This window comes from Ipomoea triloba, chromosome 8, assembly GCF_003576645.1.
Source record: "Ipomoea triloba cultivar NCNSP0323 chromosome 8, ASM357664v1".
In the NCBI taxonomy this organism is placed as follows: domain Eukaryota; kingdom Viridiplantae; phylum Streptophyta; class Magnoliopsida; order Solanales; family Convolvulaceae; genus Ipomoea; species Ipomoea triloba.
The window spans coordinates 3,073,477-3,095,519 of NC_044923.1; the positions used below are offsets into that span (position 1 = coordinate 3,073,477).

General features: G+C 37.0%; 4 protein-coding genes across 4 annotated transcripts; 2 read left to right on the forward strand and 2 right to left on the reverse strand.

Annotated features, from left to right (window-relative positions):
* The first annotated feature begins 1,448 nt into the window (after positions 1–1,448).
* Positions 1,449–5,077, forward strand: LOC116027837 (26S proteasome regulatory subunit S10B homolog B-like). Its single transcript, XM_031269597.1, has 11 exons — positions 1,449–1,679; positions 1,765–1,884; positions 2,325–2,461; positions 2,684–2,845; positions 2,956–3,042; positions 3,136–3,222; positions 3,302–3,439; positions 3,631–3,822; positions 3,900–3,998; positions 4,157–4,255; positions 4,688–5,077. Exons 1-10 carry the CDS (start codon positions 1,580–1,582, stop codon positions 4,229–4,231), a joined length of 1,197 nt encoding a protein of 398 aa, XP_031125457.1. The 5' UTR covers positions 1,449–1,579; the 3' UTR covers positions 4,232–4,255; positions 4,688–5,077.
* Positions 4,416–7,395, reverse strand: LOC116027838 (TLC domain-containing protein 5-like). Its single transcript, XM_031269598.1, has 5 exons — positions 7,057–7,395; positions 5,368–5,508; positions 5,142–5,261; positions 4,809–4,904; positions 4,416–4,728 (listed from the first exon to the last, which is right to left on the reverse strand). The coding sequence occupies exons 1-5, from the start codon at positions 7,273–7,275 to the stop codon at positions 4,609–4,611; spliced, it is 696 nt and encodes a 231-aa protein (XP_031125458.1). The 5' UTR covers positions 7,276–7,395; the 3' UTR covers positions 4,416–4,608.
* A 3,321-nt stretch (positions 7,396–10,716) lies between these two features.
* LOC116027572 (TLC domain-containing protein 5-like) lies at positions 10,717–12,699 on the reverse strand. Its single transcript, XM_031269274.1, has 5 exons — positions 12,475–12,699; positions 11,634–11,774; positions 11,397–11,516; positions 11,157–11,252; positions 10,717–10,818 (listed from the first exon to the last, which is right to left on the reverse strand). Exons 1-5 carry the CDS (start codon positions 12,697–12,699, stop codon positions 10,717–10,719), a joined length of 684 nt encoding a protein of 227 aa, XP_031125134.1.
* Positions 12,700–16,243: 3,544 nt separating this feature from the next.
* Positions 16,244–19,483, forward strand: LOC116027832 (wall-associated receptor kinase-like 1). The gene is made up of 3 exons (XM_031269591.1): positions 16,244–17,090; positions 17,202–17,270; positions 18,245–19,483. The coding sequence occupies exons 1-3, from the start codon at positions 16,244–16,246 to the stop codon at positions 19,444–19,446; spliced, it is 2,118 nt and encodes a 705-aa protein (XP_031125451.1). The 3' UTR covers positions 19,447–19,483.
* Positions 19,484–22,043: the final 2,560 nt, after the last annotated feature.

The window sequence follows — 22,043 nt, forward strand, 5'->3', positions numbered from 1 at the left end:
AATTGACTATTTAAGGTAAAAGTTACATAGTTGTGATGAATTAAGCAAGTTTGGAAGCCAATGGCCATAGTGATGAAATACTAATAATCGAGAGACCAAATCGGGTATTAACTCTACTTTGGTCATATAATTTTAATTGACAAGACGAAAGGAAAACAAAGAATGACTATAAAACTAATGATCAGTCAGTACACCAAAAACGAAATCGATTTCAATATAGCGCAACTTATCTCCCTACCATCACTGGCAAATTATTCTATGGACTCGGATCCACTTTGCAATGTAGACCCAGGTCCAAAGATACACAATTTACATACTAAATATTTACAATTTACTTTTTAAAAATTCAAAATTTATGATTACCCTGTATTGTATTCACAATTCTCAAAATCTAGAAACACAATTTACATTTCTAGAAGTTCACAATTTCAATACAAAAAATACACAATTTAGGATCATGGTCCACCTTGTCAGATGGACCTGGTACATTGTATAACAACTAACCATCACCCAAGCCATCATATATTCATATTGGTCCTAGACCAACATGGAGAGTTGCCCACCTCTAACCTCACAATTGTGAAGAGATAGGACCCATTGTCATATTGCCCCATGGGCTTTTGTCTAGATGATTGGGGTGGTTAGTGGACTTAATTGGGTGAAGGGAGGAACCAAAAAAAACTTGAGTAGACATTGTGAGTCGCCCAATGTAGGATCTTGTATTGTTTGGGAAAATATGAAATCTTCAATAATTAAACATTACGAAATTTGACTAGATTCATGTCGGGTGTTTTACGACCATGTGATTTTTATCACTCTAAAATGTAGCCATTGTTGTAAAATTAGAAGTATTTTCGTGTGAATAATTGTATGGTTTCGATCGCAATAAAATTATGAGATAAAAATGAAAGACAAAGAATAGAGAGAATAATGGATACAACCTTTCAAAGTGAGAGGGCTTTTTGTGCACAGTGATAAATGTTTAGCCTCTGTGTTCAATTGAGTTACAATGATTTACATTTTTCCATATGCTTGGTAGTTGTTACTAAGATGAGCAAAACTAAGTTCATAAACTTTATATACTAGGTTCATCATTAATCGAAATGTGAAAAAAAAAAAAAAATGGAACGAATATTTAACATTTTGATCATTAGATTTAATGCCCCTATTAAAAGAATATTTAACAAGATGATCAAATATGGGACGAAATCAATAGTCAATGAACAAATTATGATCAAATTGTATTGTTTTGTGTATTTCTCTATATGCACTAAAAAAAAAAAGTGAATCTTTGACCAAAGTACATCATTTTGTTGGGCCATTGACTTATTCATGGGCCTTCAATTGGGTCAAATGTTTTAAAAGTTGGGTTTTCAGCCCAAAATCAATCCATATAGCCTGCAAACAAAACCTTCCAATCTTTCCTTTCTTGCAGAAGGCTCCAACTCTTCCAAGCTTCCAAATCATCATTGTAGAAAGCTTTCAAGTTTCAACCGCTGTAAAGACGCCATTTTTATACTTTCTTCTGTTTTCCGATTCCTGAACTTTCTGAATTCCGATCAACTCTCCGATTCCGGCGATGAGTGAAGGGGAAGATGCAGTTCGACGCCGCAATGTGACGGCGGAGTACCGGAAGAAGCTCCTTCAGCACAAAGAGCTCGAAGCTAGGCTTCGCACAGGTACTGCCTTTGCTAATTTTGTTATGATTTTGAGTAAGAGAGTTTTTTTTTTTTTTTTTTTTTCTTATGATTGAAAAACTTGCAGTTAGGGATAATTTCAGAGCTGCGAAGAAGGATTTCAACAAAACCGAGGATGATTTGAAGTCTCTTCAGAGCGTAGGCCAGATAATTGGTGAAGTTCTTAGGCCTCTTGACCATGAGCGAAGTAATTGCTCTTATTTTTTATCTAAAGCTTTTTTAATCTTTGACCTTTTTGTTTTTATTTCCCAGTCCTCTTTTATTTCTGATTCTGTTTAGAGGCTTATAATAAAGAAGCAAAAAGTTACTTAAATTGTTGAGATCAAAGTGCATGAAAACTTGAAAAGTACATAATGTCTACATATTCACTCCCTCTTCCCCCCCTAAGGGAAGAAAGAAGAGAATTTTCTGCTGATTATCAGTCTTATTATTCATATATGCATCTTCACCTCAAGAATTGGTTAGTGGTGAATTTGTAAAAGCTTGTTCTTTTTGTGGTCCAACATTTGTGATACTTGCATATAATTGCTACATTGAACTATTAGACCCATGGTTGTGATTTGATTAGGCATATTTTCGCTAAAGCATGATAAAGATGGTTAATAATGGCGTGTGTTTTTGCTCTAGTGATTGTCAAAGCGAGCAGTGGCCCGAGATATGTTGTTGGCTGCCGAAATAAACTTGACAAGGAAAAATTGATTGCTGGAACTAGGGTGGTCCTCGACATGACTACCCTCACAATCATGCGAGCTCTCCCACGCGAGGTTTGTTATCCACCCCTTTTTTTGTAGCATGAGTTCCATTTTTGGTACATAGGGGGCCGAGGGAGGAATTTGAACTCTAAAGTCTAACCAGATGCTCAAAGAGGGGCTTAGTCTACCTTTAGGCTAAACCAATTCGAGAATGTTGTTTGTTGTCGGTGATTTTATGACACTCAAGTTTTAATTTGTTATTAATCCCGCATATTGTTATGTAACGTTGTCCAGGTTGACCCTGTTGTTTATAACATGCTCCATGAGGATCCTGGAAATGTTAGTTACTCTGCTGTAGGTGGTTTATCGGATCAAATTCGAGAACTTAGAGAATCTATTGAACTGCCTCTTATGAATCCCGAGCTGTTCCTCAGAGTTGGAATCAAACCTCCAAAGGTATTCCTCTTTCCCCTCTCGAAAAGTAAGGGCTTTGGATCTCCTTTTCTTCAATGACAATTGACAAGTAGATGTACTCTGGCTTGAAGACGTTGGGAATATGATTTCAGGGTGTACTTCTCTATGGGCCTCCTGGTACGGGGAAGACGTTGCTAGCAAGAGCTATTGCCAGCAACATAGATGCCAACTTTTTAAAGGTTTGCACATATTTCCCATTGCTCTTGGTTTTCTAAACCCGTTTTCTGTTTTGGATCTGGCTCACTTTGCACCATTCTCTCATTTCCTCATAGGTTGTTTCAAGTGCTATAATTGACAAATATATTGGAGAAAGTGCGAGGTTGATTCGGGAAATGTTTAATTATGCACGTGATCATCAAGTAAGTCTGTATCCGGGACAGTTAATCAATGAATGCCCACATCTAAAGTAGATGCTCATCCTTTTCTTCTTGTTACCAGCCATGCATAATCTTTATGGATGAGATTGATGCGATTGGTGGAAGACGCTTTAGCGAGGGAACAAGTGCTGATCGAGAAATTCAGAGAACACTCATGGAGTTACTAAATCAGCTGGATGGATTTGATCAGCTTGGAAAGGTACTCTCTCTATTCAAGTTTTTGGATATTTAGTTATGCAAAGCATACAAATATACAATTAAATAAATCCTGTAAGAAGTAAGATCACATTTTCCAGATTTATCTTCAAGATTACGTATTTCAAAGCTTAAATAGTATCTCTTGTAGAAGGAGAAGGAAGAAACAACAGCAAAAACAAATTTCTTGTGCAGGTAAAAATGATTATGGCAACAAATCGACCTGACGTTCTTGACCCCGCACTTCTTCGGCCTGGGCGTTTAGACAGGAAGATTGAAATCCCGCTGCCAAATGAGCAGTCAAGAATGGAAATTCTTAAAATACACGCCTCTGGAATAGCCAAACATGGCGAAATTGATTATGAAGCTGTTGTTAAACTTGCCGAGGTAACTGTGCAATCTCTAAAACAAAAAGTTATTATGTGGAGTAATTATGGTACGCAATTAATCTTAATTATTCTTAGGGGTTCAATGGAGCTGACCTTCGTAATGTATGTACTGAGGCTGGAATGTCAGCTATCCGTGCAGAAAGAGATTATGTTATCCACGAAGATTTTATGAAGGTAAATTTTCTAAATTTTACATTCATATACTCTCTAGTAAGAGTATTTACCATCTTGAAATCTTCTCCAGTGGCTCATTTGTGATTTATATTTATGGAAAAAAGCTTATACTGTTGACATGGTAACTATTATGTATTTTGTGACTATTTTATTTTTAGGCCGTTCGAAAGCTCAACGAGGCCAAGAAGCTCGAGTCAAGTGCTCACTACAATGCAGACTTCGGCAAAGACTAGGGTCAAGATTCATGGAAGGCACAGGTAATTAATCTCCTCTTTTACCCCCGGGATATTGAAAGCTTAGTAATATGCTTCCTCGTCGGCCCATCCCTCAGTTAAGACAACCCTACCCTCCAAAACAGCGGATTATGCTGTTCAACCATCCATATTCCATGCCTCCTTCAGCCAATTGTTCTTGCGATTTTGCCAATGAACTTGTTTTTGTCTCGTCTTTTTTATTAATCATTTGCAGTGGATATAGAACATCATTTTAAGTAGAAATGAAGCGTTGCATATAGCCACATTACCACTCTATTTTATTTTGATCAAACTGGTATAACAACAATGGTTTTGGGAATCAAGATAGCGGGATTATTATACCATCTGCACTGAATTCACAAGCTCTTCGAGTTGAAACTCTTAGCTTTACTCCTCTTAGACAACTTGTATATCACCATTCTCGCAATTTTGTAGAACCAGAATGCACTGACAGACAACAGCCCAACAGACATCACCTGCATAACACCCAACCGATTGATAGTACGATAAAGATAAATCCTTTGATGTAGCGAAGAAGATGGAAGAACAGTAATACCTTGATGAGGATTGGATTTTCATTCGAGACTGTGAGATATGTGAGGTAAGTGCCTCCTATCATCCTAGACAATGAGAAAATGACTGCAAAGCATATCTGTGGAAAATCAATACAACATCAATTATTTGTTTGATTCCATGAGTTCTTTATGAGTATTAAGATGGCTTGCCAATAACTTCAAAAATGTAGTCCACAGACTTCTGCTATATAATATTGCATTGATATACTTTGAAATACTTATTTAAATACAAACATTGGGCATTAATTTTCCCTATGTCTCAATTTTTTGAAATGTATCCCAGAAAGTAGAAAATAGAAAATTATGGAACTCACATCAACTGCAAGGTTGAGGGCAGTGTCCCTATAACCAAGCTCTTTGAGAAGGTCCCTCAGGTGGAGGAATGGACCTGAAATCTCTGAAACCCACAATGCACCCACCATTTCTGATCCACACTAAAAACTTCCCAAATCAATAAATTAAGAAAAAAATGGACCAAAAAAAGAAAAAAGAGTGAGTAAACAAATTCAGTAGAACAAAACTTGATCTAAGAACATTCACCCTTTGATAGGCTAGACCAGCTCCAAGTCCAAAAATGGTAACCAAATGGTGCACCAGATCCTCAGTCTTTTGTTGGTGATGATACACACAACACATCAAATCGTATATCATGTAGCCGGTTGTGATGGCTAACGCCTGGTTCTGCACTTGTAGTTTAGCACCGTTAGTAAACAAGGCATGGGGGATTGGGCAAGCAAAACTTGTACAATCTATTTCACTTCTAGTCTCTCTACAATAGTATTTTCACGTTTGGTCTGTCTACTTTGATTAATTTCAGGCTTAGTTCTTGACTTTAAAAAAATGTTTTCTCAAACCTAATGGAGTATCTTTAAACTACTGGTAAAAGTGAAAAATCACAACGATTAGAAATAATTGAGATAACATTTGCTCACTCATGATAGTTATATGGGCTAAAATGACGAAATTATAACAATGGAAGTCCTACATTTACCTTTGGATTCATGATAGCTAGAGGTTAAAACGATTAAATGCCGTCAATTGAATGACCAAAATTCTAATTATTCCTTTAGACTCATCATAGCTAGGAGTTAAAATGGCCGAATCTTAACAATTAAATAGTCAAAATCACACTTTTCCATTTTGACTCATGCTAGTGATCTCACTAGGGGTTAAAACGACTAAATGCTAACCATTGAAGAGGCAAAATCAAACTTTTTTCAATTTTTTCTTTAGACTGATGATAGCTAGAGGTTAAAATGACTAATACTAACAATTGAAGAGCCGAAATCACACTTTTTCCTTTAGACTTATGATAACTAGGGATTAAAACGACTAAACACTAAATACTAGCTAACAACTGAAGAGCCAAAATCCCACTTTTTCCTTACTCATGATTAGGGATGTAAACGAGCCGAGCCGAGCTCGAGCATAGGGTGGCTCGAGCTCGAGCTCGTTAAGGAAGGCTCGGCTCGAGCTCGATTAAGCTCAAGAATTGATGCTCGAGCTCGAGTTCGCCAATTTTCGAGCTGCTCGAGTTCGGCTCGAGTAGCTCGATTGTTCGAGCTCGATCTTGAGCTCGAGTTCGAGCTTGAATTCGAGCTCAAGATCAGGGTTGAACTCGAGTTCGAGTTGATTTTGAGCTCAAATTTTACCTGTTTGATTTTAAATTCATGTTTCAATTAAAAATAAACTATAATTTTATATGTATATATTATATTATATAAATAAATATATATATATATATATATATATTTATTTATTTATTTATTTATTTATATGGCTCGCGAGCGGCTCGACGAGCCACGAGCCTAAGACATTAGAGTTCGAGCTCGACTCGATTACTAAACGAGCCGCTCGAGCTCGAATTTGACCGAGCTCGAGCCGAGCTTTGACTGAGCGGCTCGCGAACCGCTCGGCTCATTTACACCCCTACTCATGATGGCTATGGATTAAAATGACTAAACACTAACAATTAATCATCAAAATTGCAAATTTCCCTTCAAACAAAAAAGCATAACATCTTCTAAAGTCTAGAACTAAAACTGAAACGAATCAAAACCAAAAACAAAAACTTTAAGAAATCATTATAATCGAGATATATACTAAAAACTCAATCAAGAAGATCTCTCCCCCTCTTTCTCTCTCTCTCTCTCTCTCTCAAACATATATATACACCTTAAAAACCAGAAGAAGTAAAGGTTGGGAGCACAAAAATGGCGCATCAAATACCTGCTGAGGTGAAGGCTTGGTGGCGAGGGGGCAGAGCGGGCAAGACCAGTCTTGAACAGACAGAGAAGCCAACGTTATAGCCAAGAATGCATGGAAAGTGGCGACGATTCGGCTGCGGAAATCGAAAGACCGCTTCGGCAAAACCTTTGTTGTCACCACAAACAACGTTGCCCATGAAACCGAGCTCAACGCCACTGTCTTTATCGCATAATCTTCCATCTCTATATATATTAACTTTATCTCTAAACTTCAATGGAGTGAGTTCTCACAGAACAGCCTTAGCTAGCTTGCAGGGTTTCTTAGGAAGAAAACGTTAAACTGGTTTTTATATAATAAATTATGGAAAAGATGGGAAACAAAGAGGGAGGTGGGAGTATTAATGTGAATAGTTCGAACTTCTTTGTTTCATTAATTTATTCTTCCAATTATAGCCATACAGGTGAGCTGGTGAGGTGGTTTAGCCTGCTTTTGTTTTCATTTTTCGGGAAAACAACATTTTTCAATGTGGGGACAAAAGTGGAATTGCCCACCTCATGAGCTCCTGTACCTCAGGTTGACACCATCCTTGATCTCTTATAATAAATTTTACCTTTGCGATCAGTTGACCTGCTCATACAGGTAACATTTTTCATCTTGCGACTATATATGTGGTCACTTTTTGTCCACAATATGACTTTCTTATCCATTATATTGTTGTTCCCCATAAAAAAAAAAAAAAAAGGAGGATTGTGCTATTAAAAAAAATTGCGGGGCAAATATTAATTTTTTATAATTTAGAAGCGAAAAAAATCATTTTTTCTGATCCTTCTCCCACTAAATTTTCATTCTTTATTATCTATTTTTTAAATCATAAAAATATATAGATAAACATGTATTCGATTCATATTTTCATTTTCTCATGATTGTAACAGAGTCAATAGTATTAAAAAAAAAATAATAATAATTTCTCTCATGGGTGCAGCCGCCAACTATATTTCCGGTGCAACTAATAACGGTCATACAAAATTCTTTTTTTTTTTTTAAATAAAAATAAAAATAAAATTATTTAATGTTGGAACATAAAACCCTATTTGGTTGGTACAAAAGGAGTGGGCATTCATTATCGTTTTATCCAATGTCACGGCAGTTCCACCGCTCATTCTTGTTCTATTTTTGGAGTTTGATTAACGGAAAATTCACCCTTTAAATGTACACTAGGAAATTCATTTCGTGATTGTAGTCAATAAAATTATAAATAAATAAAAATTAACCTAAATTATTCACTGAGTGTCTTGGACTCTTGAACACATTTCCTCTTTAAAAACTCAAGAATTTTCAAAAATGTTTCGTGATAATTTTCATATTGAAAACATTCGGAAATGTATTTTCCAAAAGAAAATACATTCCTTTGAAGAATCGTGGAAGGAAATCACAAACACAATACGCATGAACAAGTATGACAGTTAGTTTCCTTTCTTTTTCAACATGAGAAAAAAAAGCATATAATTATAGAAATACATTGAATATTCTTTACGTACGTTAAATGAGATTTCATGTCCTAAAAGTCTTTAAAAAAAAAAACAAATTTTCATATTAATATGCACCTACCGAAAGCATTAAGTTAGTGATGGATGTATAAAGAATGGTCTAGAACGAACCGTCCTGAATGGATGCTAAGGAGAACCAATTCGAGAGGAGGCAAACAAACCCGGGCTAGACCGGCCTTCCCCGAGGTCGTCCGACCTGAGCTCATGGGCAATTTAAATCATGGACCAGGGTCTACGAATTACAGAATTCATACTCATAAGATACAGAATTTTATAACATAAGACACAAAAAATCAAAGCATACAAAACATATACACATGTTATATATTTACTTATTTTTCAAATCTGATTTAGATATATAATTATTTGTGTTCATAGGCACAGAATTTCACAACACAAGACACATAAATTCATAACATAAGACACAATTATTAATTTGTTTTAGGTACAGAATTCATACTCGTACAGAATTTTATTACACAAGACATCAAAACTTAGGGTCACACTTGTGTGAGACCGTCTCACGGATCCTTATTCGTGAGACGGGTCGGGTCGGGTCGGGTCAAAGCGTCATGCAAATGTCATACTTATATGTGCAAATCTCACACTTATATGTTCAAATATAACACTAATCAAAAATACAATTTTTATTACTTATAAGAGAAAAAGTAATACATTTTTCATAATAAGTAATGTTGACAAGTGCCTATCACTTATAAGGGCAAATATAATACTTTTGAGGAAAAATGTAATACTTTTAAATTGAAATGTAAAAGTATTGTATTTTTCCTTAAAAGTATTACATTTACCCTAATAAGTAACAAAAATTTTATTCCTAATTAGTATTACATTTGAGCATATAAGTATGACATTTGTGCATATAAATGTTACATTTGCATCTTTACTCGACCCGACCCGAACCGTCTTAAGGTGAGACGGTCTCACACAAGTTTTTGCCCAAAACTTATAGCATAAAACACATACACATGTACCAGGGTCTTCAGTACACATAAACCCTGATCTATGATATAAGAATGGGAGCTCATGAGATCGGGTTGTCCTCCTTGAGATCGGTCCCCGTGCCAAGGACGACCTCAAAGTGGGCCCAAGGTATCCGACCTGACCCTAACCACCCACCCCAAGCGAGTCTCGCCCAGTGCGTGCGGGCAGTTACAAGGACGACATCTTGCCTAATGGATTAGGATAGTTGCTTTTGACATTTACGATTACAATTATTTGTCCTAAATTCATGTAATTTTTTTTTAAAGTTCTGTTTTTTTCTTCCTTCGACTATATGGACACGGAAAAAGTTTTGTTTAAGTTATCCTTATCCTTGCAAAGACTTGTGTAATGAGGCGGGGTCGGATCTTTGATTAATCATAATCAAAGATCCGACCCATTATTCAAAGGTTTGACTCATTAATCAAATATCCGAACTGTCTCACAAATTGAGACCCGTGAAACAATCTCACACAAACTTTTTAGTACTCGTATATTAAAAATGTATATTACATTCACGATTCATACAGTTACATGGACCACTGTCACATAATAATTTACCCATGAGGTGGGTAAGAACGTTTATGAGAATGGGCCTAGCATAAGACAACTCTAGACGTCTATACACATGAGGTGGTTCAGAACCCTTTATGAGTATGGGCCTAACATAACAAGGCCCATAAACTACACAACAACCATGCAGCTTGCAAACATCCTTTTCCGACAGGGAAACACAGCAAAGAAACATGAACTAAACCTAAATTTATAGCTTATCATCGATCTCGAGAATGTGCATTATGTAAACACTAATTTTACGTAATAATCTTTAAATTACATTAAAAAAAATTACGTATAATGAGGTCAATCATATTATAGGAATATATGTAAAATTGTAAACATGAACCAACACCCATTTGTTTAAAAAAAAAGTAATGAACATGTTTTTGTTTTATATTTTATTAATTACAGAATATGATTTAATTAAGATTAAATTATAAAATGAAGCATTTCATATAGCCCCATGCAATAGTACTGTAGTGTTTTTTCTTTTTTTATCAAGCTGGTGTAAAGAATAGATCTTTCTGTGACAGGGATGTTATATATCGATCATATCAGCAATTCTTTGAGGTGAAACCTAACTCTTAGATTTAGTGATCTTTGACAATTTGAATCTCCAAATTCTCACAATCCTGTAGAACCAGAATGTACTCACACTCTGCAGCCCAACACCCATTGCCTGCATAACAATGACCAATGTGTTACAATCTTAATTGTACTTGTAGTAGTTCACAGCATATATATAGTTAGTCTTTGGGGAAGGGCTTAGCTTACTGGACCAATTGTCGGTTCAGGACCAAATCAGCCCTGAACGAGTTCATAAAAAAAGGTCTAGTTTGATGTTTCTCAAGTTGGGCTCAAACATGGACCAAGATCATTAGACCAGAGTATAAAGGGTTAGTAATTTTTTTATGGTCCACACAATAATTTACTAGTTTAAGTCAGTCTCGGACAGAACCTCTTACTCAATCTAAAATTTGACCACTCTACTCAATGATGGGTTAAATAATATAATACCTTGATGAGGATTGGATTATCAGCAGACACAGTGAGATATGTGAGATAAGTGCCTCCTATCATCCTAGCAAATGAGAAAATAACTGCGAAGCATATCTGTGAAAAATTAAATTAAATTAAATCAGCACAACAATTTGGTCGATTTAATAAGTCAAGAATCTTGTAGTACAATGATAAATTTTTATATAGCTAAACTCTACTTCAATTCATGGCATAAATAAATAAATAAAACTTGATTACATCAACTGCGAGATTGAGGTTGGTGTCCCTATAACCAAGCTCTTTGAGAATGACTCTCAAGTCTTCAAATGGACCAGAAATCTCTGAAATCCACAATGCTCCCACCAATTCTGATCCAGACTAAAAATTTCCCCAGTCAATAAATTAAAATTAACCAGGAATTGAAGAAGAAGATCATCATATATGATTACCAAAATTTAAAAAAAAAAAAAATTAAAAATTGTTGATCCAATTTACCATTTGATAGACAAGTCCAGTTCCAATTCCAATACAGGTAACCAAATGGTGCAACGCATCACTAGCCTTTATTTTCTTATAATATAGACAACACACCAAGTCATGTACCATGTACCCAAGTGTGATCAACAACGTCTGCATCTGCATTAGTAAACAACCAACTAACTTCAACTATAAGTAGTGTTACAAAAATCTCGCCTAAACGCAGATTAATCCTCGCCTAGGCGTTAGGCGTCGGTTGACCGCCTAGCGTATAACTTTAAAGGGTGGTCTAGGCGGTTGGCCGGAGCTGGTCGCCTAAGCACTGCCTAGACCGCTTAGGCGCTAACCGCCTAGTCGGTTGATTAACTATTGTTCTTTTCTTAGGTTATTTCACTCAAAACATCATTTTAAGTAAAATAACCCTAAATTGTACAAACTCTAGATTTTTTTGGTTAATATTTAATATTTTAGTATTAATTATTAAAGTATTATATATTTTATAATTATTAGTCTTTAAAAAAATTAAAAATACTTAAACAAATTTTTAAAAAATAAAAAAATACACGAGCTAGGCGTCCAGCGCCCGAGGAGGGCCTAGTGGTTTTTTCAATCATGACTATAAGAGACACATTTAAATTCGTATCATACTCAAACTAATCTCTGTTCGCATCAAGTCGGTTTAGGGACAAAGTGCTGGCCTGGCATATTAATTTTGTCATACTAGGGAGTTTTGTACTCCAGTCAGCCTCTCTTAAAGGAGAAGAATGTAGGACCACTCATACTAACCAAACTGGTTATTTCGATTTTCGTTTGTCACCTAAAAGGCTAAAAAACATGAAGCAAAAACAATGGGAAATACCTGCAGAGGGGAAGCTTTGGAAGCCAACGGGCAAAACGGGCAGGTCCAGTCTTGAACAGACAGAGAAGCCAACGTTACTGCTAAGGATGCATGGATGATGGAAATGATTCGGTTGCAGAAAACGAAAGAGCGGTTTGACAGAAACCTTGTTGTGATCCGAAACAACGTTTCCCATGAAACTAAACTCAACACCAATGTCGTTATGATGTAATAATAATGTTCCATCTATATCTATATATAATATATGAATTTCAGATTTTCTGTGCACTTCTGAAATCAGGAATACATATAAATGTATGTTGCAGAGATTCTCAGGAGGAAACTGTTAAGAAGTGAGATTGCTAAGCAAGCTGATTGGGTTTGAAGAATTGTGGACGGAAGCTGCAAGCACAATACGCATGCAGGACTACTGTTTAGTTATATTATTGTATTATGTATTATCAATATTAATGTTGTTAATTCTACACCATAAAACATGCTATATATATATAATATATGGGAATATAAATCAAATGCGGCCTTGCTATTAGGTGCGGTCGTGTGGCCTTGCGTGCGTCATTGGATTGTGTTGATCTGACGGTGGAGGTTATATATTAGGATTCAGGAAGTTCAATTCGCTTAACTTAAGTGAGGGGCTTTATGGTAATTGTAAGTGAGAAGGTAATACTAGAGTACAGAATGCACCAACAAACGTATTATTAAAGCACACCATTCAAAGTACTAAAATGCACTATTTCTTAGATTAAAATACACCACTTAACAACCCCACACCAAATGCAACTACTATCGTAAAAAATCACCACCATGTGTATTAAAACACACCATTCTACGTTATAAAATGCACCACTAGACAAATTAAAACACACCATTCCCCACCATACCGAAATACACCACTCAATTCAAATGCACCAACAAAATTAAAACACACCACTATATTCAACGTATGAAAATGCACCAGTTCTCATATTAAAACACACCACTTAACCACGACACACCAAATGCAACTACTCTCGTAAATTCACACACCATGTGTATTAAAACACACCATTCTACGTTATAAAATGCACAACTGAACAAATTAAAACACACAATTCCCCACCATACAGAAATACACCACTCAAATTCAAATGCACCAACAAAATTAAAACACACCATTATACATTATAAAATGTACCAGTTCTCAGATTAAAACACACCACTTAACCACCACACACCAAATACACATACTATTGCGAATTTCACCAATATTATCTGAAATATGAACCAGATTAATGTTGATAATGCACAAACTATTGCGAATTACTCCATTCTCGTTCCTCTGTTGGAGTCGACCTGTGCGTTTTGTTCGGAATGGAGCGCTCGTCGCTGGTGATGGAGTCCCTTCTACGCTCGTCAGGTGTTTGTTGCTCCGTGCTCGTCGACTTCAAGTCTGATCTCCGTCGTCGTCAGATCTGGTTTTGGAATTGTAGTGAATTGTCAACATTATCCTTCTCGTTCGCGTAGCTAAAGAGGAAGCGCCTGTATTGTTTGGATTAATATGAAGCCTTAGATCATGGGATCTAATGGTGTAGATCAAGCCACACAGCCGCACGGGGGAGACAGGCTGCATCTGATGGTGCCTGTAATATATGGTATATATATTTAATAATTTATGTCAAGTTGGTCGAACAGTTAACTTATAATCACGATGTACTTATTGATATTTTTAGTTTGAGATTATTAGTTATGAAGAAGTTGCTGATTTATCTTTAGACTTATGGTGCTTTAATTTGTCGACTAGGGTTTAAATTTCTTTCGGTTAACATGTGAACAATGCATGCAATATGATATGATGAGTTTCGTTATTTGTCCCATTAGCTTAATGTTTTCTGTTATGAGCATTGTTGTTGTTTTGGCTATGTATGTAATGACTATCTTATTGGTCAACCGTTGTGAGTTTTAATTCCCACGACTTATTTAATGTCCAATATTTGTATTTAAATAAATAATTTAAAGTATATCAATATAATGTAAAATTATATTTGAGAAGTTCATTATAGGTTGCATCAAAATTAATGTTTAATTTACATTTTTCTAAAAACAATTATTAAAATACTTATTGTAGTTGGTATGATATTAGGTAGTATGTACTACGTACTTTTGGTTGGAATTAATCTTAAGTTTTGTTAATTCATGTTTGTCATTGTCTTTATATATCTTCATTGCTAGCTTATCCGCTTCGTTTTTGTTAGTAGTGTCTCATGTGCAATTAGGTTGCTGGTGTTAGTTTACAAAAAGAACATATATATTTAGTCTAATTGTTACATTAAAAAAATAGATGCATGGAACCCGTTGATTCCTTTATACTAATATTTATAAAATTGATGACACCATCATTTTTAAGCCATTGATGATTATCCTATATGGATGGATCAAATTAGTCCACGCTTATCACGAGAAACCTATATAGTTAACATTTGATCATGATTAGTTCACATCTGCGAAGTGGGATAAAATATGTTGATTGTTGATCGAGACGCGAGATAAAAATAGTGTCGGTTGTTGGAAAGCGTGATAATAAGTATGTCGACTGCTAAAAAGCGGGATAATGTATTACCATAATTATTTTGGTACAGGTCGTCCCTAATGCTTTGTGACCGTACGATACACGGCCGCCTACCTTGCCCTGCAGGCTCAGTGTGGTATGCATGTGTGGGTTGTCTCTAGAGCATCTCAAACCCACAAGGCTATGTAAGTTATTGTGCTCATGGGCCGCCTACCCTACCCTGCATACCTAGTACACACATGTGGGTTGCCTCAAGAACAACGCAAACCCACATGGCTATGTATGTTGTGCGCATGGGTCGCCAGCCTGCACTGAAGGCTTAGTACATGCATGTGAGCTATATATGTTGTGCACATAGGCCGCCTATCCTGTCATGCAAGCCTATTACGCGCATGTGAGTTACCTCCAAAGCAATGCAAATCCACATGGCTATATATGTTGTGCGCATAGGCCGCCTACCCTGCCGCGAAGGCCTAGTACACGCATGTGGGTTGCCTCTAGAGCAATGCAAACCCACACGGCTATATATATGCACCCACCCGATATGATGCTATTGTTTACTATTGCGTCTCCTGTCTAGACTAAAAAACTTTCAACTCGAGCTGGGATCGCTTATCATGTATGCGGGCCCACTACCACGTCCATTTTTATTTTTTGGCAAATTACTTAATCGGCAAGCTCGACCTTGGTCGTTTGAGTCCGAGTGCTACGCTCAGCCTTGACCGTTTGAGGCCGAGCAGCGAGCTTGGCCTTGGCTATTTAAGACCGAGCATCGAGTTGAGCCTTGGCCCTCGAGGCCGAGTGCTACACTTGGCCTTGGTCGCTCAATGTTGGCCATGTGGCTGACCTTGGGTGCCTGAGGTCGGTTGATGGAACAAGCCTTCGATGCACGAGGCTGCAACCACTAGAGTCAGCCTCGGGGCCAACCTTAGAGGTTGGCTCGGATTGCCTTGGCTCGTCTCTTCTTAACTATTTGTTTTGGATTCGTTCCAAATGAGATAATAATATAGTATTTTCTATTAATTAATGATAAGATGTCCTAGTCAATCAGCCGTCGCATGGCATGCATATACACTTTGGTTTCTTCGCACTGAATTTATTATATTCATTCAGGCGATATGATGAAACTGATCAAGTCAAGCTTCATTCCGGCCACTTCTAAGTTCTAAACTTTATATATAGCAATAGATTAATCATAAGCTGAACTGTAAGAACTAACTGAAAATGATCTTCCGCCTCCTGCTTTTCGTTTTCCTCTTCTTTCCATCGCCGGCAGCGGCAGCGGCGCCGTCACTGGCAAAGCCGGGCTGCGAAGAGTGGTGCGGAAACGTCTCAATTCCGTTCCCTTTCGGAATCGGCGAGGGCTGCGCTCTCAATCCATGGTTCTTAGTAAAATGCGACCGCAGCAGCAATCCTCCCAAACCATACCTAAACTCATTCCTCCAAATCGAGCTCCAAGGACAAGTGGTGGCCGTTTCGCTACAAGACCAAACCATAACCACTCTAAAATCCGTTGCGAATTTCTGCGATAATTCCGCGGATAGGAACGCCATCATCGCCAACGGCACAGATCTCTCCGGCTCCCCTTTCTACTACTCCAAATCGCGCAACAAATTCCTGTTCGGCGGTTGCGGCAACTCCCTGCTCACTCAGAACTCCGCCGTCCTCGCCGGCTGCACCGCCGTTTGCAGCGACAAAATCAGCGCCGGATTCGCCGGATGTTACGGTTACGACTGCTGCGAAACTCCCGTCCCCTTCGATCTCAGCTCCTACACCGCCAATTTCACGAATTCGGGAATCGGCAAACCTAACGATAATCTCAAGAGATGTAATTCCGCTTTTTTGGTTGATCAGAGATGGATTCCTAATCAAAGTACCTCATTGTTTATTGATTATGCCCCCGTTGTATGGATTTGGACGGTTCAATCTCAGGACTTTCCGGCGGCCATAACCTGCCGCACCTCCGATAATGCTGCCGTTCAGCTGGCCGACGGCACGTCTGTAACTAATTTCCGATGTGACTGCCCAACAGGGCAGGTGGGAAACCCATACATTGCTCATGGATGCCAAGGTACGTAAAACTTATAACACTAATAAAAATGCATTTTTTTGGTAGTGTATTTTTTAAAAAAAATATTTAGACATCATTAAATTGTAGCTAATACCATTTCTAAATGATCAGCGTGTGCCCATTGCCCGTTGGAACCGGTGGACGTTATTACCTACCGGAAGCTGAACATATTCAGACTCAGTAAGAAATTGTTCTCCTCTCATTATTACTAATTATCACTGTAAGTTATAAAATATATTTTCAACTCCCCTAGCATAGTGACTACGAGTTTTTTCGTCATTTAAAAAATATATATATATTCAACCATTGTTGCGAAAATCGGCCTAGGCGGCCAACGCAGCTGACTCGGTTGAGTTGACGGTGAACTCGGCCAAGTTAGTCTTAGTCAAGTCGGCATTGTTAATTTTTTAATTATATATATATATATATATATATATACACGTGTGTGTGTTTGAAAGAGAGAGAAAGACATACACACATGCACTGTTTTTTTTTAGTTAGTCATTTAGACGCTAGGCGCTACTTTACCGCCCAACTAATGTCTAGTATCTAGTGCAACCATTTTTTCAACTTTATAAAATTGTGTTTTTATCCCACAATGAATTAAAATGTAAAGATTGTTAGTATGTAGAAAATTCTAACCAATGTACTGTTTACATACATAACTTTTTCTTTTTGATGAAGGATCAAAATTGGTACAATGTTAAGTAGTATATTTTACAACATTTAATAGTGGAGAACTAAATGACCTATCACGATTATTTAATGAACCAAAAATGTTTTTTTTTATACATAACGAGGTGTCGATAAATGATAGGTAGGGATATTCTAGTTGCACTCAATCCAACTTCGATCTAGATCTATACCAAGGTGTATTGGTCTGTCTTACATGAAAACACAATAGAATTAATGCAAGTACAACATTAAGAGCGTGGTTGGTTGGAGGCTTTTACATCCTATTAAGAGTTCTAATATTCATTATCATGTTTGTTTGCTTACTTTTGTTATCCTACTATCGGAATCAAATCTTTTAGTAATTACAAAATCCATTAACTTTTTACAATTTATATCACATTAAAAATGTATTTTTGACAATGCAATAATATGAAGAGGAAATGATGTTGTGTGACTAATACTACTCAAATTTGTTACAGGCGTACTGATAAGTATATGCATAATATTCTTTGTATTATGTATCGTTTTCTTGTACAAAGTGCTGAAGAAGAGAAGGGCAAAGAGAATTAGAGCCAAGTTTTTCAAACAAAATGGTGGATTGTTATTGCAGCAACAATTATCATCCAATGAAAACGACATTATTGACAGAACAAAGCTTTTTACTGCAAAGGAACTGGAAAAGGCCACTGATCGCTTCAACGAAAATCGGATCTTAGGTCGAGGAGGTCAGGGAACAGTGTATAAGGGCATGTTAGCAGATGGTAGGATTGTTGCTGTTAAGAAATCTGTCCGAGTAGATGAAAGCAAAATCGAAGAATTCATCAACGAAGTTGTCATTCTTTCGAGGGTCAATCATAGAAATGTGGTGAAGCTATTGGGGTGTTGTCTCGAAACAGAAGTTCCGCTCCTAGTTTATGAATTCATAACAAATGGTACACTTTTCAGCTTGATTCACAGTGACAACCTTAAGGATGGGTTTCCCTTCTCGTGGGAGATGCGGCTAAAAATCGCAACAGAGGTAGCTGATGCTTTGGCTTATCTGCATTCGTCGTCTTCCATTCCAATCTTGCATCGCGACATCAAGTCTAGCAATATCCTTCTAGACAAGAAGTACCGAGCTAAAGTGTCAGATTTTGGAACTTCGAGGTCTATTGCCATTGATCAGACTCATGTCACTACTCAAGTGAAAGGAACATTTGGCTACTTTGATCCTGAGTATTTCCGATCCAGTCAGTTTACTGAAAAGAGTGATGTCTATAGTTTCGGAGTCGTATTGGTTGAACTTATGACGGGAAACAAGGCGATTTCTTTTGCGAAAAATGAAGAAGAGAGAAGTCTTGCCACACGATTCCTTTTGGCTATGGAGGGGAATCAACTCTTCAAGATTCTTGACAAACAAGTGTTGGAACAAGGCAAAAAGGAAGATCTCATGGTAGTTGCAAACCTTGGTAGGAGATGCTTGGACTTGAATGGGAAAAAGAGGCCGACCATGAAAGAAGTGGTAGCAGAACTAGAAAAGGTTAAATCTGACACAACTTCGTCCGTGGCAATGAATTTTGAGGGCAAAAGGTTGTTGGAGATTGAACCAACAACGTTTTCTAAAACTAATTATACATGGACCATAGAGGAAAATTGCAGTACTACATCACTAGACCCACACCCGTTATTGTTCTATACATAAACTGTGACATTGTTTAATTGATAGTTAATTGATGGTATTTTTGACATGCACTAACTTTATGTAATTGTTGTTAAATTGGATTAAATCACTAGATCCAAATCTATTGAAGTTTGTTGTCATTCAATTTATACCGTTATTAGCTTCCTTATAGATATGTCAAATCGAACACCTTTACTCCAATTAACCAACTTCAATTCCTAATAACTTCAACCCAGTGGTAATCAGAATCCATCATCTGAATGCATCATTATCAGAATGGGCCTAAACAGCTAACAAAACAAGGCCCATAAATTATGCAAAGCAATAGTCTACAGTCAAAAAAAAGCCCAAAGACACATCACAACTAAGCCCAAATCCAAGTGGCCCAAGACTGCTAAACCAGACTCAAAGCCCACAAAGTGCATCGGCAATCGTTATATTGCGGGAAAATGGTCAAATAGACCCTTGAACTTTAGCTAAAAAGTCAATTAGCCCTCTCAACTTTTTAAAGGTACAATTATATCCTTTAACAATTCATTTTGATGCAAATAAACCCAAAAACTGGTTAGGATCCGGCCAACCTCCCGTGAATCTTCAGGCAAAAAAGTGACCGGCGACCAGTCACCAGTCACGGAGAAGGAAAGAGTGGTCACCTTCTCCGGCAAAGTGCAAGTGCATAATCACTCACGCGAAACCAATCTGGTTATCGTAAAAACAACATTAGGCAAACACTTTATTTCTAGATGAGCGAATTCGTTAGCTCATGCTTTAGCTCGAGCGGCGGCTTCTGAGTCTGGTCCTCGTTTATGATTTCTTCAATTCCTGATTGTATTCAACATTTATTCATGAGTGATTAATATATTCGTTATTTGGTTTAAAAAAAAAATATTAGCCAAACACAAGCTTGCATGCACAAGTCAATTATATACAATTATGCATTAAACTTGACAACGGGATCAATTCCGTGACATCTTATTTAGAATCACAAGTTCAATTACGTCCTCCAAGAAACATCGAACGTAGTAAAACATCGAACATTATGTTCCCAACGTTTCTAATCCTAAAAGCATAAATATATCATATCGTCGGCCAAAAAGAACACTGCGGCAAACTTTGTGGGGGATATTCCACCACTTTCAACGCCGGCCGTGCTCTGCATCAAGACCAAAAGTAGTAAACATTAATTGGTTAGCCATGAAATCACTCAAACTATTATACATATCATATCGTCAAGATCGAGATGCTCCAGAAACATCATCATCAGATGCTTATCTTCACTTTAAACTCCTCGATCGAAAGATTTTACTTTAACCGACCTCGCCTTAGTCTATGTGTGTAGGATGAGATCCGATCCTCATGATGATATATATATGGCTTTTCTTGAGGTTAATGAAAGTTTGATGAAAAAGAAAAAGAAAACTTCCAAGATTTAATGCTCAACATAAGGCTGAATGTATGTTAATTGACATCTATGTATGGTTAAAGTTAGTTGAATTATAGTTGTAAGATAACTTTTATGTTAGTATAATTTATTATTAACATTTGAGGTTGAGAATAGGTTTGGGTTATGTTATGGTTTGGTGTAAATTAAACTAGGTCGAGATTGATGAGGATATAAAGAATGTAAAGGGTAATTTTTTTTTTTTTATATTCGACCTAATAAATGAACTTTTTGACACGTCAAATAAAAAAAAAATCAATTGTTCCACCTAGACAAACAAAAGATTCATGAAGTATATATCTTTTCAATAGCATCCTTAATTTTTTTTGGTGAGATGGAGGGACCCCAAGGTCCCGAGAAAACTAGCGACGTCTACTAGTCGCCTGACTTGAAGCATCACAGATCAGAAGATCTAAAAATAAAAACAAACACTAATGTTGTGCGTGAAACGCGCACTGATGTTCCAGTGAATAGCAGTCAGGGCTTTACTGTTCCAGAAACCAAACTTTCGCAAATGAACATTTTATTTCTCTCACCTATCTTCTCTCTCTTCCATGTGACAATTTCAGTAAACCATGAAAAGACTTCTAGTGTGCATGTTTTTAGCTTGAGTCAACTTAGTATAGACACGTGGTGTGATCAACCTAATCAAACTATAATTGAGCCACAGGCCACGTGCTCTTGCCAACGAAAATCACGACATGTGTTCCTCACCTAGTGCTATAAAATTTAAACAACCCCTCAAATGGAGGGACTTTTGGTCCGACACACTCTTGGTACTACTTGATATTTGATCGTTGCCATAGAGAACTATTAATATTTGATCGTTGCCATAAAATTTATGTGATTGTTCTTCCATAACTGCAAAATTATCATATATATAACTTTGATTGGACTACTTACACGGATTGAACCGTCATGCATTTGGACCGTCCACCTCCTAGAACTTGACTAGTAGACAAGTCCAGGGTCGACAACTCAGAGCCCTACTACAACATTAATATTAGAGATGAAGAATTGGATTTATGAATTATAGTCGTGAATTTGAGATAAATTTAGGTTCACGTCTCGTCAGCCTGGCTAAATTCATGGCTCTGGGTCATTCCATGTTTGTAAAAAGTTTAGGAAAAGGGATATATAGCAGGACATTTGTGTGTTGCAGTCTGAGTCGTTGAGG